This window comes from Corythoichthys intestinalis, chromosome 12, assembly GCF_030265065.1.
Source record: "Corythoichthys intestinalis isolate RoL2023-P3 chromosome 12, ASM3026506v1, whole genome shotgun sequence".
NCBI lineage: Eukaryota > Metazoa > Chordata > Actinopteri > Syngnathiformes > Syngnathidae > Corythoichthys > Corythoichthys intestinalis.
In genome coordinates, this window is record NC_080406.1 from 38,540,348 (window position 1) to 38,558,787 (window position 18,440).

Below are 18,440 nucleotides of genomic sequence, written 5' to 3' on the forward strand. Positions count from 1 at the left end.
TACTAGAATTCTAAACAGTCATCAGTCATTTGTCATATGAGGTTAAGAAGTCCAAATCAATCCATACCAGTGACTATAGATAATGTTGCAAATATTGTTAATTCAGTACGTGACACAGATGGATTCGGACCATAAATAGGATGTCTTGCTCATGTAGTAAACCTAGCTGCTAAGAGAGCTGTAGAAATCAACGGTGTGCCCTGCCTCACTTTACAAACAGTAAAGATTGTTCTCAGCACTTTTATACAATTTTTTTTCATATCAGTAAGAAGTAAGCACATAAATATTATGCACTAAAATGCATGTTTATATGATGGCAATTTAAAAAAAAAAAAAAAAAAAAAAAAAACGTTTTTTTTTTTTTTTTTTTTTTTTTTTTTACAGAGCATTAAATGTATTGAAACGGCTCAAAATTCGTGTCCCCCATGTCAAAATTCGTACCGAACCATGACTTAACTGTATCGTTGCATTCCTATGGAACACCATTGCAGAAGCTATGACTGGAAATGTTTTCATTTTCCTAAATGCTTAAGTTATTAAGTGCAATTTTTTTTAATTAAACACATTTTATTTATTCTGTGTTTCTGTGCGGTATCAATATTGTTGTTTTTTACTTAAGAGGCAGGGTCTATTGTTTTTAGTTGTGATTTCTTAAAAAGTATATTTGAATTTAAGAGTAAATATTAATCGTGTTTAAATGGGTGTACTTGATCTATTAATATATACTGTATTCGCACTGTGTTATTGTAAATTGGTTAAAAAAAATTGGGGGGGGGCGCAATAATATCGCATATCGCAATAATTTATGAGAATAATTATCGCACACTAAAATTTGTTATCGCGACAGGCCTAGGTTCACTCACTGCCGTTTATATTGATTATTATAAGGCAAGCCATTAATCCTTTTTCTACCATATTTTTCTTATGAGGAATGAGTGATGAACCTTACTATATAATGTTTGCATTTTACAGTGTTAGTTATAAGTTACTAGGTTATTGAGGCCTTTTGGTTATGGATAGGCTTGCTGTCCTCACCTGTCTCACAAGTTAAGAAAGTTGTTTCATAGACCAACACCACAACAGTCTCCTCTACAGTAGCACCAAATATTTTATCGGATGACAAAGCACAATACCTGTTGGGTTTATGTTTTAGTTCAGTGCTCATTGTTCAGGAAACATATGTTCAATTATATTGACTAATTGATTGTGATCGACTCAAATTATATTTATTTAAAAAAATAAATATTGGCACTTTATTCGAAGTCGAGACTGTTCTTGTCTTTCTTTTGTTCATTATAATGATGTTCATGTCATTATGAAAAATCTAGTTAGGTCAAAGGCAAATCTATGTTGAATCCACCACTAGTTTTTCTTAAACCTCCAGGTGTTCAAAAACTCGGTTGAAAATACATTTAAAAAACATTTATTATTGGTTATCGGTATCGGCTTTGAGGAGCAGGAAGTTATCAATATCGGTTTCAAAAAATGGATATCGTGCACCCCTAATTATTAAAGGTATTATTTATTATTATTACGATTACATTATTATTCCGATTTTTAATCATAATTTATTTGATTCGCTCTGTGTAATTGTTATTTGCAATAGTACCAGCAGAATTTATTAAGGATTTAGTGTAGGTTTTGGGCTGTAGAACAAATTAATGGAATTATAAAGTATTCTTATGGTAAAATCCTGCTCGACATACGACCATTTTGACTTACAACGTCCTGGAACGAATTAACTTCGTATGTAGAGGTACCACAGTACTTTATTAAGTAGCAATTTCTAAAACGGTTGGCGACCCCTGTAGGCGAGTAATGTTGGCAACTTTGTTTTTGCTTTATATCAAACACTTCATATAGACCCTACCCACCTACGTCACAAAACCACGTGCTCGCTGTATGGTTCCGCCCACTTGTCCGTCATTTTGACTCTGTATTAGCATTGTTTTCAATTGATGGCGGAATTTAAAATGCATTTCATGGAAGACCTGGTGCTTTTTGATGCCGCAAACTCACTGGATCTGTTGCATAAAAGGCGTTATGAGGAAAAGCTTCGTTCCAGATCCATATTTGATGCCCAAATCGATGTTTTTCGACCCACTGTCTTCGCCCTGTCTGCCTGACATCTGCTACGCAGATATTTACAATGATCTTGTCCACACTAAATCAGCCTATTCTCACGAAAATACGAAAAACTTCAAGAGGCTTATAAATACTTTGTTGCTGGTTGGGTGAAACAGGTCCTCGTCCACGAAAATTCGGCAGGAATCTATCTTGTGCTTGGAAAGGTGAGTTACGAAATTTTCAATTCAAAATCTTTTGTTATTGCTAACATCCACTGTCAAGTCTAATGTATTTCATGTCGTTTGTCAATGGAGTTAAGGCTTTTAATGTTTATATGGTTTAGCGATAGCACTCTCACTACATACATACGTGTATGTTGTCGGCGATTAGCCTAGCAATGATCTTAATTGTGGTTATTTGTCAGCCCCGTAGACGAGGCCAGTTTCTTTCACTTGGTACCAGCTAAATATTATTCAAAAAATAACGATGGTGGAAGAAAGGGAAGTCACAAACATCTTGAATTTGAAACTATGTCGTTCTACGTCGTATGTTGTCGGCGATTAGCCTCGCAATGATCTTAATTGTGGTTATTTGTCAGCCCAAAACCCTCTAAGTATATCTTAAATGAATCTTACCGGATGTAAAATGACTACTACATAGTCTGTGGTGATTTTTTGGTGCCCAGTTTTCACGTCGAATTGCAGCCGTCCATTTCGCTCTCTTTGGATCCCTCGGAATACGGTAAAACTTCAAGTCTCTCCTTCCATCTTCTCTGTTAGTGCAACCAACAGCCACACACGCCTTCACCATTTTGATTATTAATGTTAAGGAGCAGAAAAACACGCCGTAAATAGGAGAAATGTACGTAGCCGTAACAGGTTAACACTATGTTTTGACGGACAAGTGGGCGGTACCATTCAGGAGAGCGGAGTTGTGACGTCACGTGGGTAGGGTCTATACCTAACAGCATAACATTACAATACATGAAATGGGAAAAAAATGTGGAAAGAACATTAGAGCTAGTCCTAAGTGTTAAAACGCTGATTGACCTTAGACTGCGTAGCACAAAAACTATATATATATATATAAGGCAAAACATCCAGGGTCATATTTAGTTAATTCCGTTGGCATTGTCCCCAAATAATATTTTATTGTGAAACGTGCCAATATATATATATAAGGCAAAACATCCAGGGTCATATTTAGTTAATTCCGTTGGCATTGTCCCCAAATAATATTTTATTGTGAAACGTGCCAAGTTCCAAAAATCCAACTACACAGTACTGCAGATAATGTATTCCACAATACTCGTTACACAGCCGTCACAACAAAGAGATGATGAATTACAAATGTCAAATCATTGCATTTTATTTACTTGCGTAGCTTTCTCACACGTCACTTGTTTTGGAATTCGGTTGAGAAATGATTAACGAACATTTTTAACGAGAACAGGGGCGCACGCTTACTAAATAGTGTGCTTAATACACTTGCGTACAAATAGTGTTCTAGCTTTAAACTGGCATTGCTTAGCGGAGTAAATCATCCGTACACACATAGCTGATAGCTACTAGCATACCGCTCATGTGGTGACCGTTAACTGTGACCTATGTGCCCGGGACGTCACATGCGAGTCCTAACAACTCACAGTAGCAAGAAACACGGCTACATCAATATTTCCTAAAATACAACAATTCAAATATTAACAGAGCTGCTTTGAAGCTTTTCAAGCAAACGAATTGCGGATTCGAGCCTTGTACATTAAAGTGCAACAATTCCCTCCCAAGTACAAACCAGGAGAAGCTACTCCACGGGTTAGCACGTTGGGAGTTTTTATTTTATGAACCAAAAAAAATGACAGAAAAGACCGAGGCAATGTTTGAAGCTGAGGTGCCGGCGAACCAGTGCCGCTTCCGTGCTAATGTTAAATGCTACGCTAGTCTGCTAGCCATAGCTAGCTGATGGTAATGCACATTCTCAGTGGGCTTACCTGCAAATGGACCGTTTAGGAGGCAGACCAGCCCCGTGGATAATGTAGTACTATGGTCACCAGTCCGGGCCCTTTTGATAAAAAAAAAATACGGACCCCTTCACGGAGCCCCTCTATCTCGCTCTCCACAATGTGGCTTTAGAGACCGCACAAAGATGACTTGAGGTCATGCGATTTTCAGGAGCACTATTGTTTGTCGGTTAAAAGCGCCACGTTTCCTCACAGCCCCCATTTGAAGATGTCCATCCGGTCAGTCTGGACAACCCCCGTTCACCCATTCTCATAAAAAGTAAAGAAATATGATAAATAACCTCGCTGCAACACCCTTGTCTGAGTTAACTGTAGTCACAACGCTACAATTGCCAAACATGTAGTTGCTCAACTAGTAAACATCTATCCTTTATTCCATTCATTCATTTCCATGATTGCACTGACATACTTGCATTTTTAATACTACCCTGTATAGATAACGTTTATATAAAACTATTACACATACTTCTTTTTCAACATCGCAAATATTTTCTAGCATATTTTTGCTAGGTTTCGACTCCGAAGACAGCTGTAAATTAATTCATTGGCTGCAAGTGCCATAACGAACTAGAGCTGCTCCTAAATATACTAGTATATTTAAAAAATAATAATAATAAATAAATAAAAAAAGATCCCACTGTTACAAATTAAATTACCATTTACAACACGCAGCATAACGGAACGCATGAGCAACCTTCCTACTCTTCGAATGGCTTTATGTTACTTCATAATAATTCATGTCCTTATTCGCTGCCATTGACGACAATAGACATCCAATTCATTTCAATTGGAAGGGTGGCAGGGATCTTTCAGTTTTGAGGCATCTCGTGCTCATAGCACAAAGTTCACTCCTGCGTACTTTCTGCCACCTAGTGGAAGAGGATTTACATATCTTGCATCATTATACAGTTTTGAGATTCATTTTTAGAAAATAAATGATCTCCCACGGCCAATCTAATACCTCACAACAATTGTATGTGTTGTGGGGAAATATTGGGAGTCACTGATTTGAACTGTATTGACTGTTTAAAATATATTTCATATAAAAATGCCTACTACAAAAATCAATAATGCACAGACATAAAATATACGTCACACATATTCATTCAGGGTGCATACTCTGTGTTGTCTTGTGGGGTTAATTGAGTACATGTCAGCTAGTAATACAGTGGATTAGTGCTGGTACAACCATACCTGCCCCTAATCACACAGTATTAAGCACATGGTCTGACAAGAATATTGATTACTGTGGATGCCAGTCAGGTTTATAGATGTATTAACCATCATCTTAAATGCAAATTTTGACCGCGTTAGTTGAAATTGGCATGCTGCATATTAGATATAGTGGTATAGAAAAAGTATCTGACACTTTTGTAATTTCTCACATTTCTGCATAAAATCACCAACAAATGTGATCTATCTTTGTCACACAGATGAAAATACAATGTCTGCTTTACCTAGAACTACCCAAACATTTATAAGTTTTCATATTTTCATGAAGATCTCATGCAAACAATGACCGGGGGGGGGGGGGGGGGGGGGGGGGGTGAAAATAAGCAAGTGAACCCTCTGCCTAAGGAGACTTAAAGAGCAATTGAAACCAATTTTTACCAAACATTTTAAGTCAGGTGTGTGCCCAATCACTGATGAGTGGTTTAAAGCTACCCTGCCCACTATAAAACACACACCTGGTAAGAAATGTCTTGATGAGAAGCATTGTCTGATGTGCATCATGGCTCGGTTAAAAGAGCTGTCTGAAGATCTGCTATCAAGGATTGTTTATTTTGTATTAAGCTGGTAAAGGATACAACATCTTCTCTAAAAGTCTGGATGTTCATCAATCAACAGTCAGAGAAGTTGTCTACAAATGGAGAGCGTTTGGCACAGTTTCTTCTCTCCCAAGGAATGGTAGTCCACCAGAGATGATGCCAACAGTTCAGTGCAGAATACTCAGACAGGTAAAAAGAACCCTAGAGTGTCTGCTTAAGACTTACAGAAATCACTGGCACAGTCCAATATCTCTGTAAAGCTATGTCCAAAAGTGCTGTTCAGCTTTTCAGGTGTTCAGCTCCACTGCTGTCTAAAAAAAAAAAAATCATTGTTGCTCGTTTAATGATTGCAAAAAGGCACTTTGACACGCCACATATGTTTTGGCAAAGTATTTTGTGGACTGATGAAACCAAAGTTGAATTGTTTGGGAGTAACACACAACATAATGTGTGGAAGAAAACTGGAACAGCTAACCAACGTCAACACCTCATCCCCACCGCATTGTGGAGGAAACATCATGATTTGGGGCTGTTTTGCTGCCTCAGGGCCTGGACAATTATTAATGGAAGAATGAATTCAAAAGTTTATCAGGATGTTTTGCATGAAAACCTGAGGCCGTCTGTCAGACAGTTGAAGATGGATGGATGGAAAGAGGATGGATGCTGCAACCAGACAATGATCCAAAACACAGAAGTAAATCAAGTTCAGAATGGTTTCAGAAGAACCAAATAACCATTATGGAGTGGCCAAGTCAAAGCCCAGAATGGAACCCCATTGAGATGCTGTGGCAAGACCTGAAGACAGTGATTCCTGCCAGACATCCCAGGAATCTGACTGAACTACAGCAGTTTTGTAGAGAAGAATGGGCCAAGATTAGTCCTGATCGATGTGCCAGACTGATCTGCAACTACAGGAAGCATCTGGCTGAACTTATTGCTGCCAAAAAGGGGGCCACAAAATATTGTGCTGGTTCACTTACATACCCCCCCCCCCCCTTGTCATTGTTTGCATACTTTCCTCATTAAAATATGAAAACCTATAAATGTTTGGGTTTAGTTAAAGCAGACACTGTATTTTCATCTGTGTGATTTTGACAAAGATCAGATCACATTTGATGGTGATTTTGTGCAGAAATGTGAGAAATTCCAAAAGGTTCATATACTTTTTCATACCACTGTAGCTCCGCACTCCTTAAATTATTAATTAGAAAAGCTGGCATTTATTTGGAACATTTCCATACTTGTACTTGAGATACAACCGTTTTGTGAGATTAGCCGGCTGAATGCCAAAACAAAAAAATACCACACATGTAGTTATTAAATTGTATTTATTATGGTAGGTCTGTTTTCTGATTTGCTCTGTCAGAGCAGCGGCTTTATGTTTTGGCCTTGAAACATGACTTGTGATGAGCAACTAATACAGTTGTACACAAAAACATTCATTACCTGTTTAGATTCCCAACTGCTTTAAGGCTATTGCCCAGTATGGAGATATGGCAATGAAGAAAATAGTGATCATCAATACAGTTAAAACTCTATTAAAGATTATCTGTGCAAATACCTCAATTTGAGATGTTTTAAGACAAGGACCTAATAAATTACATCTACTACTTTGATAGGGGTGAATTATAAACAGGATGGATTTTAGGACATATAATCAGGATTGGAAGCAAAACTAAAATTCTAAAACAAAAAATGGGTAATGAATAACAATTAAAGTACCAATGGACCATAACAACTTCAACACCAGTTCAGCTGCACACATACCGGTACCTTAATTCCTTAAATGTCAATGCCTGAGCTTGCAACATCCATATTTAATCTAAGAACATTATACACCTGCAATGTATATTATGTTTTTATACAATCACGTCAGAGGACTGCCAAATGTTGACATCATTATTATTTATATGGAGTGACTAAGTTGTGACATTTCTCCAAACCTATTGTGTCAAGTGTTTACAGTTAAGTTCAAAGATCAACAATCTTAGCGATGACATGAGTTATGACAGCAGAAGCATGAGCAAGCATGCATCACTCGCTAACAGTGTTTACTCTATTGCAGTGCATTTAGTGGTCAAGTAAACGGTCTTTAAAATCAAGCCCTATTGGCTAATATCGATAATAGCTTTCTTTAAAATTATGCAAGGGAACGTGATATCTACAAAAGTCATAGTAGAGAGATACTGTATATGGCAGTGATTCTGAAGGGGCCATTAACAGTTGAACATCGTCAATTTGGAAGGATGCAAATACGTGACATGAATTGGAAAATCCTGTATATACCCATCCAGATGTTCAAAATTTGTTCTGGAATGTTGCTATCCTAGATATTAAGAATTGTGTAAAATATTAGCTTCCACAACGATGGCAGGATTCTCAATGTCGCCTTTGCTCTGAACCATTCTTAACTCCAGCTGTGCAGGGCTTGGCCTTTTCCCTGGTCCGGCTTTATCTGAAACATTACAGAGCATAAAGTTAACTTCAATAATACTGCAGTAATTTACCTCCGATAATTGTAGTGATTGCAGCCAACCCGTACAAACAAAGGTGGAAACTCATTATATTAAATGGCCACAAATAAAAATGAAATACCATTAGCATAAGTAATGGTCCGCTTAATTACGTGGTGCATGACCGAAACAGTCTTTTCACAGGCAGCCTGAGGGGAAAATAGAAAGAACAGTAGAATTGGCTGATCTGTCATTAGTAAATTTTAGTAGCTAGTCAAGAATTGAAAACTGGTAGATGTGTGTGGCTAAACCTTCAGGTCCTTGGGGTGATGGTGAGTCCAGGCAAGCAACAAAGCAGCAAACAAGTCTCCCGTCCCCACGAACACAGCATCAACTTTGGGGATGTTCATGCAAATCTTCTGAACAGTAAGGCTCCCATCTGGTTTTACTACACGTCAGAATGGACGGAAATATCAGTGTGTAACCACTGTTAGAAAATATTTGACTGCTTTACATGGCGAAAGCCACTGTAGTTCTCTACCTATTTTTTGGCTCCCAAGGGCCACCAGGTGCTGATCTCCTTGATTTGAAGGCAAGTCAGTACTAGTGAGTACAACAGTTTTTGGACCCATTTTGTGAAGTAGCTCCATTGCCTGAGGGTACATGACAAAATTAGATCACACTTATTGGATTGGTTTGTATAAAAAAGGCCATTAAATCTATACTCACCTCAAGAGCATCTTCTATTGAGCGGATTTTCCGTCCAGTTAACAGCCTATTGAAGAAATGGAGACATATACTGTAAACTTTATCTGTATTACTTATAACCATTTACTACCACATTTGTCCCATATTGCTTTATCCACCTTTGTACTTATTAAAAGGGAACTCACTCTGCCTCAAACTGATTGGGGGTAAGGATGTCGGCCAAAGGCACTACTTTGTCCCGATACACTGGCAGAAGTTCTTCTGGGACATACTGGAAAATGCAACAAATTGAATTTGAATGTATTTTCAGTTGAATTTTTCGCTTTAAAATTTAGACATTTATAATTATATTCATTACATATTGCTCTTAGGTATTTTGCAGGCATGAAAATGGGTGTTTGAAGGGTGTGGAGGAAATATGTTCCGGTACACTGTACAACTCGGGCTGTCCCAAACGACTAATTTTCTCCCGATGAGTCAGTCAACTATTTTTACGATTAGTCAACTAATCTAATAATTTCCCCGTATCCCCCCCCCCCCCCCCCCCCTTTTTTTTTTTTTTTTTTGTAAAAACTAAATTAGCAATGCAATTGTTGTGACACCTATTAATTCACAAAAACATTTTGGAACAGTTAAATTCTTTATTAAAGTACAAATAAATACGTAAATAACGACAATAAATAACAAACAATGAGGTCAAATGCTGATAGCATTAACTAGTGCAAAGGAATGGAATGTAAACAGATTCAGAACACTGACTTCACCTTTCCAACATGATTCAAAACAATAAAAATATCTAGCATTAATATTATACTATACTACTATATACAACAGTAGTATAATAATTATTCATTGCCAATCAGATTTTTCATGAAGGGTGTCATTTAAAGCTTAGTGTAGGATCTGAATTCTGAAGTATAAATAAGTATTTTATTATTTTATAGTATTTATTAAGTAAGCATTTTCATGTTTGAAGTGACACCTTTTAACCGCAAGTTTGCGTTGCGGAGAAGACTGCCAAGGTCTGATAGAAGGCTAAAGTAGGTTGTCTTTTTCCCCCCATTAGCCTCAATGTAGCAATACTAATGTTTACAGTGTTTAATATAGATGTGTTTCCTTATTTTGTATGTCTAAACTTTAATTCTACAGCGTGTTGATGACCATTAAACATGTGAAAGGAACTGGTCTCATATGCCATCAGCGCGCACGCGCGCACGCAACGATAAAACGCAGCTGTGAAAATTACCGCCCTCATTTTTATTTACCGTGGGATAAATGGACTCATTGCAAATCACAACAGGCTTAGCAACTTCAATAAAATAGTTAGTTAGTTAGTTAGATGGACTTACGATCTGCCAGCTTGTAATTGTTTCCGGTCGTCTTCCTAAATTACAACCGGGTGACGGCGTTTTAGGTGTTCATTCACGGCCGGCGTGTAGCCAAGCTTGGCATTGAAGAGACAGGACACAACAGTGTACCCTCCTTTGTTTCGTTGAAATAAGTCAATGTTTTGGCCACTCTGGTGCGCTTTTTTGGCTTTGTGCCGCTTTCCCCGCTTGCATACCAAGCGGCAGATGTTAAAAAAAATCTCCCAACCCCCCCTTTAAAAATGTTCTCCTCAGATCTACACAATTCACGTAGGTCACCCTTTTTGACTTCAAAACGGCGAATTTCGCTGAAAGGGGAGAGATTTTCATGCCTGATTTTATGTACATTTCAAGGGGTCGTGAGTACTTAATTGGTTTTGGTTGTTACTGTGTACAACTCATATTTCCCCTATGCCGTCTGTTACTTTGTGAAAATTATTATACTGTGAGCAATTTTACCACAGAAAATGGTGCTAAAATTAGGGTGCGCTTTATACACATGTACAAGAATTTTCCCAAGATTTTACAGGTAAATTTCGGGTGCGCGTTATATTTGGGGAGTTACTGGGTATAAAGAAAATGAACCTGAGTGAATACTGTCATAACTTCATCAAGATTTATAAGAAACCATTTCTGTTTTACATTCTACAACGAGATTGAAAATAATTTAAATTATGCTCACCATTGCACCATGGTCTCCCAATACAGGGTCACAAACTGTTGAAACCAGAAAAAAAGCCTTAACTACCAGTAGTTATATATTTGACGTTTTTAAAATTTGATGGTATTGTACTCACCATATACCAAACTGGGATTGGCCTTCTTCAACTCTTGAATAATGTCAACAACGGCCATCAAGAAGGACGTGTCCCTGCTGTACCCTTAAGGAAAAACGTAAAAACTAAACATTTGCTTTAAACTATATGCAAATGTAAACTTAACTTGAACTTGTAAAAACTGTACGAGAATTTCACAAACCTGTGAGAATGTAGTCATAGTGGTTGACCTTATTGAGCTTGATGCCCTCATACAGCACATTGAGCTCATCAGCTTTCAATACTTGACCCTTCCAATGGGCGTAGCCTAGAATATGAAACTAAAGTTGTAATACTGATTTTTTTTTAATGACTAACTCTAGATTCCCAAACAGAAACATACTATTTGATGGGCTGTATTTTTAGAAAAAAAACAACTTTTCTTTTCTTTCTTGTCATTGACCTAATGTAACACAATCTTTCATAAACAGAGCCTCCACACTGACTACAAGGATGTCTTTATCAGGCTGCCAGTTTCCCCCTTTTTAGGTGCCCCTTCACCATGAACCCACAATAAACCCCCACAGCTGTGCAGACTGCAAATGAATGGAGATACAAACATGCAAACAGAGCACCAAGTTCAATATGGGCCCTTCGCTGACCCAGAACACCTCCTGTAGTGAGAAAGCTTTTAGAGGAGAAAACACTCAGACATACGATGGAACATTTTTAAAGGACATTTTCACTTATGGGATCACATTACAGCAGGGCATTTTACCTGTATAAAACAGTTTTCCCTTTTAGAAGAGCAGTAATGAAAAATCAATCTTACATGCTTCTTTGTAAATTCTTTCCATATTTAGGCATTCACATTCTTCACATACTTTGGTGTACAAACACATGATCTAATTATAATTCTCTCGGAACCCTGTTTTGACCCTAAGTTTCAACCATGCATCAGTTTACCATGCTGCTAATGCTCGCTAGGGTTGTGTGTGAATTGAAATTTACTCTAGCTGACTTTGGCAAAAATGTTACACACAGGACTGGTTACCAGCCAGTCACAGGAATACTCTGACTGTATGTGGAAAGACTAAAACAAAGGAAATACAGTGGTACCTCTACATATGAAGTTAACTCTTTCCAGGGCCGTGTTTGTAAGTCGATATGGTTGTATGTCCAGCAGGATTTTCCCATAATACATTATCAACCCATTAATTCGTTCAACAGCCCGAAAACATACACAAAATCCTTAATAAATACTGCTGGTACTATTACAAATGGCAATTACACACAGCAAAACAAATAATTAATAAAAACCGGAATAATAAAATTATAATGATTATTCCTGTAATAATGTAACGAATCGGGTTCTAATTTGGCGGACGTGTTTTGTAGGGTTGTTCCGATCATGTTTTTTTGCTCCCGATCCGATCGTTTTAGTTTGAGTATCTGCCGATCCCGATATTTCCCGATGCGATTGCTTTTTTTTTTGCTCCCGATTCAATTCCAATCACTCCCGATATTTTTTCCGATCATATACATTTTGGCAATGCATTAAGAAAAAAATGAATAAATCTCGGACGAATATATACATTCAACATACAGTACATAAGTACTGTATTTGTTTATTATGACAATAAATCCTCAAGATGGCATTGACATTATTAACATTCTTTCTGTGAGAGGGATCCACGGGTAGAAAGACTTGTAATTCTTAAAGGATAAATGTGACTTTGTATATTGTGACTAAATATTGCCATCTAGTGTATTTGTTGAGCTTTCAGTAAATGATACTGCAGCCATTTAACTTCTGCCCAAATGCATGATGGGAAGTGCAACCATGACTGTGCGTAGGGCTACCAATTGATATATCTTCTCTGCGTTGGGAAAGAACATAGGGTGTTAAGGAAATGATCAACTCCTACCTTTCTTCCCCACATTCCCACGTTATATTTAATTACTGAGAGAAGTATTGTAAGGCTTTAGCCTCTTAAAAAATGGCTCCAAAGGCTGTCAGAATTCTCTCTACTCATTATACGCTGCCTTTTAGCGCTATCTATAGGTATAACAGCGTCCGTATAGATTGAACGCGACAATGCGTGAGTGGGTCGTGCAGCGCATGTGTTAATGAATAATTACTTAATGTGATTAAATTAAAAAAAAAAAAAAATTACCGCCGTTAACGCAATAAATTTGATAGCCCTACTTTAAGCCAAAACTACTCTGGATGAGTGTAAGACATTTTGTCTGTAACGTTAAATAAATTTAGAAAACGATTTAGATAATATTATATATATATATATATATATATATATATATTTAAAAAAGGCATGTCCGATATTTTTTTGCCGATTCCGATACTTTGAAAATGACATGATCGGACCCGATCGATCATCTTTAGTGTTTTGTGTGCTGTACTTGAAAGCACCGCATCGCTGACGTGACAGAGAGCGGGACAGGTGCGGTTGAGATATTACCTTCTCTTTTAATGTTTTGTTTAGAACACCGTCACCTGCGGCGGACAGTAGGCGTGTTGTGTTGCACAAGTTCTGCAATAAATTATATAAACCTGATGAAGCTGGCGATTTCACCACACTAATAACTGTCACCTTAACTTATAACGACTGGCGAACGGAGGTCGGAGGGTGACCGTGGAAATTGTCGACATTCTACAGCAGTATTGTTGAGCCGTTCATGGATGGGCACCCCACGTTCATATTTTTCTATCATTTCTATCTTCATTTCAATGATAAGTCACCATTTTCCTTGTTTCACCAATAGACGGATCTCCTATTCAGGCGAAATAGACGATTGCCTTAGGCCCCCAACCAGCTGCCCTTGCCCCAACGAGCAAGGGCTTGGGCTTTGGTATAAATTCTTTTTTAGGATGAACATGGATTTTTTGATTTTTAAAAAAATATTGTTTAGACATTGTTTTTTTCCTTAATTTTTATTCCTTTTTCTTGCCTGCTCGTATGGCATTGTTTCACTTCTGCTTTTGCTGTATCAACTCAAAAGGGGAAGTGACTGGCCATGTTGGCTTGCAGTCAGTTTGTTTTGTACTTTTTAGATGATTTTCTTGTGTAATAATTTTTATGACTGGGGCAGATATAATACGACTAGTTGTTTTCTGCTCCTTTTATTGTTTCTGATAAGATTATGTTCTAGTGGGGAGTTTTGGGTTTTTTTAGTGAATGAGATGAAGAACAAGAGAAAAATGTCCATTTACTCCCTGTCATTTTTTTACAGTAAGATGTCGCACTGATTTATGTTAAAGAAAAATATTTTGTGTGACTAATGTTGGTTATGAACAATAGAATTTATCCATTTTATTTTTAGTATTATATGATAAGGATGGACAGATTTCCAAGACATTTTAGACCTTTAAATTTTTGTATTCAGGCTACAAAGAAGATTTTGTTTTGAAATATTTTGGGGGTATAATTATATTATGATGTTGGTTGGTTGGTGTTATACTCATATATAGCGCTTTTCCACCTTTCATAGTAAACTACTATAATATAGTAGTATACTATAATAATATTGCCAGATTTTTTTTAAATAATTGTTTTGAATAATGTTGGAAAGGCAAAGTCAGTGTTCTGAATCTGTTTACTTTCCATTCTTTTGCACTAGTAAATGCTATCAGCATTTAACCTCATTGTTTATTTGTGATTAATTATTGTTATTTACATGATTATTTGTACTTTAATAAAGAATTTAAGTGTTCCAAAATAGTTTTGTGAATTAATACACGTCAACAAAAATTACATTGCTAAATTAGTAAAAAAAAAAAGAAAATTATTAGATTAGTCGATTAATCGTAAAACTAGTCGGCTGACTAATCAGGAGAAAATTTGTCGCTTAGGACAGTCCAAGTGTACCAGAACACATTTCCTCCACACCCTTCTCACCTTTTTAACCCCTGACCCATGAAAAGGGCCCCTGGATATGTTCACCTTAGGCCCCAAAATTGCCAAGTCCGCCACTGGTTTCACCACCTGCACTAGCTCTCTTGGAACCTGTGTTGATTTGTCTCAAGAAAATCTGCCGTGTGTCCGTCTGCAGCGCTGTCATGTCGTCGTATTTCGAGCATGTCGAGGATGTAGAAACCAATGGCGAGTCAAATTTTACGTTGGATGACGAAAAGATCGCGTGTCGAAACGTTCTTATGTCGAGGTACCACTGTACAGTACAATATAAAGTTGGACTCTCACAACACAAAAAAAAAAAATCAATGACACCATCGTCCTTGTTACAAACTAGTGTGTTACAAACATTAAACTAATTATTGGCAGTTGATTATTTTTTACTTGTTTAGTGGATTGATTGTTTAATAACAGTAAAAACAAAAACAAGCACTAAAGACGACATGTATTGTATGTAGGGCACTCTGAAACAACATGGTGCTGCTAGACAACTATCATGCGTGTTGAACATCTACTCAACCTCAAACTGTACACGTTAACGGCATTTTTCTTTCGCAAGGGAGGCAAAGTACGAAGGGGCAGTTGTTAACTAGTACGCTATATAAGATCTTTATCTACACATTCATGTTGACTGGTTAAAAAGGGGCAATGGACTTTCCATTTAGTAGGGCAACTGTCAAAACAAACCAACCTGTGTGGTTGGAGAATTGCACAGAGTTTATGGAGTCTACTTCAAAGCCCAGAACCTGACAAAAAAAAGAGACAAAAGAGCAGCGATTTAAAAAGCGAACAATCATGTTGCTGGAAAATCAGTGATGAGCTTGGGACGACCACTAGGAATGTCAATAATGTACAAACACATTTACACATTATACAACACCGTCAGAGGCGGGCAGACTAGCCAAAAATTGTACTCAGGTACAGGCAGAGGTGGGTAGTAATGTACTGCATGTACTTCGTTACATTTACTTGAGTAACTTTTTGAGAAAAATGTACTTCTAAGAGTAGTTTCACTAAGCTATACTTTTTACTTTTACTTGATTAGATTTGTGAAGAAAAAACGCTATGCTACAGTTTACTCCGCTACTTTGGGCTACACAAAAGTCCTTACATTTTTCCTCTATTCTACAAATTAGATTTATTTTTTTGCCAGCAATGCCAAAAGTAAAAATTTGCCTGGTGTATTACCGGAGTAGCGCTACCGATTTCACCAATGAGATGTCGCAACAATTATCACATGACTCCATTATACCAATCAGACACAAGCTTGCTGTTCTTCAGAAGAGGCTTCCTCCTGGGGTGACAGCCATGCACACCAATTTGATGTAGAGTAAGGCGTATGGTCTGAGCACTAACAGCCTGACCCCCCACCTCTTCAATCTCAGCAGCAATGCTGACAGCACTCCTGTAACGAGTCACGTGACATTTTGGAGGGAAAATTACAAGCAATACTCAATTTGGACATTTGGGGATGTGCATTTTTTATAGGGGTGTACTCACTTTTGTTGCCAGGGGTTTAGATATTAATAGCTACATTTTGAGTAATTTTGAGGGGAAAATAAATAAACTCTATTTTATCAGCTGCACACAGACTACTTTTTATTATGTCAAAGTTTCATTTTGTCAGTGTTGTCCCATGAAAAGATATACTTAAATATCTGCAGAAATGCGAGGGGTGTACTCACGTTTGTGATACACTGTATGTTTAAAAAAAAAAACAAAAAAAAAAACAAAAACAAATTGGCATTGCAAAAATTGCACAAATTAATTCTAGTAGAGATGCTGGCATTTGAGAAAATATTCAATATAATAAAATCTTTACAAAAAAGTTTCGGTGGCTTTAAGAGACAAAAAGGCTATGCACATGTAAGACTTTCGTAACTACTGACGCTGTTCAGTTACATTGAACGCATCTGCTCTCTCGAAGCCGATCGTATGCTGCGTTCACGGTACAGTGTTAGAAATTATCTCTCGTTTGCATTCATTACTTTTCATGCATTATCCAATTTTATTTTAATGTGAAATGTGTGGACAGGTCCTGAAATATATTAAGAATAATTATGCTAAAGTAAATAAAAAAGACAACGCTCTTAACGACAGGAACTATTAATAGTTTCACGTGATATTGAGACAAGAGCAGTCATGTTAGCTAAGGAGCTACAGACATTGGAACAAAAACCAAATTCACCTGCAGAGGGAAAGTCGCCGACTTATTTCCAACGTATCCTCGGACCACATGACTCTGAATTGACAACACGCGACATTCCATCGCTGCAATGGGCCAAACTGGATTTAAAAACAAAGAACGGAGAGAACAGAGAGGAACCGTCCAAGAGCACCAGGTACACTTTGCACATCCCCGGACGCGCAGAAAGTTAACATGGAGCCTGTCGAAGTAGTCAGCTGAAAAGGGCGACTATAGAAACGCCCACCTCCCACACTGAACTCTTGTTTTTTTAACCCATAGGCTGTCCCTCAAATTGCTTTCTCGTGGGTTGGTTGAACCATCCTCTTCTTCTATTGTATTTAGCAGGATAAGCGCTACAATATGGGGTATTACTGCCCTCCTCAGGTGAAATTTGTCAACTACAGTTAAACAAACCTAGTTTTGAATCGTTCAAAAACATAGCCTTACGTCGAAACTTTCAGAAAAATCCACTTTCATTTGTTAAACAGAGGATCGGAATCGATTTAAAAAAAGTTTTAAAAATGTATTTATTTTCAAGTATTAATTCATTAGCTGTCATTAATGGCAATGGACGTGCAATCCATTTTGACAGGCAAGAGGTCGCTGCCGCTGCCGACCCCAGTCAAATTGGATTGGACGTCCATCACCAACAGCAGTAAAACATGATCACTAAATGCCAGACCTCCTATTTGAAATGGATTTGATGTCAGTAACTGTCAATGGCAATGAATGGGTTGAGGGCTACAAGCAACAAAATAACAGAAAAATCGAAGTATAAGGATACTGAAAAATATGCATACTGTATTTATATTTACTCTACTGAACCAAACTTTGCAGAACAAAGAGAAAATGTCCAGCGATAAAATCAAGAAAATCACGAGCAAGATAGCTGAAGTGATTGTTTATCATTGTTTTGATACAAGTTAATTTATACAAAACAAAATACTCAAATTCAGCAGTTTCTGACACTAATTTCAACATGTCAGATTTTGACCCCCGAGCTAATGACGAGGCACTGTTTAAGTGACTAGCTCTAGCTAGTGTTAAAACTGAAAAGTACAACAGAATGTAGGCTGAATTTAAGCTTTTTGGGCAGACTATGTTCAATGATAGTTTCGTCATATGCTGCGGGTCAATAAAAACTGGGCAGTGGGCCACAGTTAGCCCGCTGGTCGAAGTTTGGA

At 37.4% G+C, this 18,440-nt stretch overlaps 2 protein-coding genes across 3 annotated transcripts in view; both read right to left on the bottom strand.

The window, feature by feature from the left end:
* The window catches only part of agpat3 (1-acylglycerol-3-phosphate O-acyltransferase 3), a 53,548-nt gene extending 49,129 nt beyond the window's left edge, over positions 1-4,419 (bottom strand). Inside the window, exon 1 of the mRNA XM_057852078.1 lies at positions 4,055-4,419. The gene's annotated coding sequence lies outside the window, so the exon portion shown is untranslated. The remainder of the gene's footprint in view (positions 1-4,054) is intronic.
* A 2,745-nt stretch (positions 4,420-7,164) lies between these two features.
* On the bottom strand, positions 7,165-17,582 carry LOC130927574 (pyridoxal kinase-like). 2 transcript variants are annotated; one of them, XM_057853511.1, is made up of 12 exons: positions 17,257-17,582; positions 15,760-15,814; positions 11,757-11,810; positions 11,360-11,464; positions 11,179-11,262; positions 11,064-11,098; positions 9,200-9,285; positions 9,036-9,081; positions 8,848-8,959; positions 8,618-8,754; positions 8,449-8,515; positions 7,165-8,308 (listed from the first exon to the last, which is right to left on the bottom strand). In XM_057853511.1, the coding sequence occupies exons 1-12, from the start codon at positions 17,335-17,337 to the stop codon at positions 8,187-8,189; spliced, it is 984 nt and encodes a 327-aa protein (XP_057709494.1). In that variant the 5' UTR covers positions 17,338-17,582; the 3' UTR covers positions 7,165-8,186. The 2 variants fall into 2 exon arrangements, with proteins under 2 accessions (XP_057709494.1, XP_057709495.1); XM_057853512.1 differs by lacking the exon at positions 11,757-11,810.
* Positions 17,583-18,440: the final 858 nt, after the last annotated feature.

Coding starts and splice junctions, on each gene's coding strand:
- LOC130927574 (XM_057853511.1), bottom strand. CDS start 17,337: ATGGAATGTCGCGTGTTGTCAATTCAGAGTCATGTGGTCCGAGGATAC. Junction 11,465..11,756: donor ACTTGGTGCTCTGTTTGCAT/GTTTGTATCTCC, acceptor TTCATATTCTAG/GCTACGCCCATTGGAAGGGT. Junction 8,960..9,035: donor CAATAGAAGATGCTCTTGAG/GTGAGTATAGAT, acceptor ATGTACCCTCAG/GCAATGGAGCTACTTCACAA.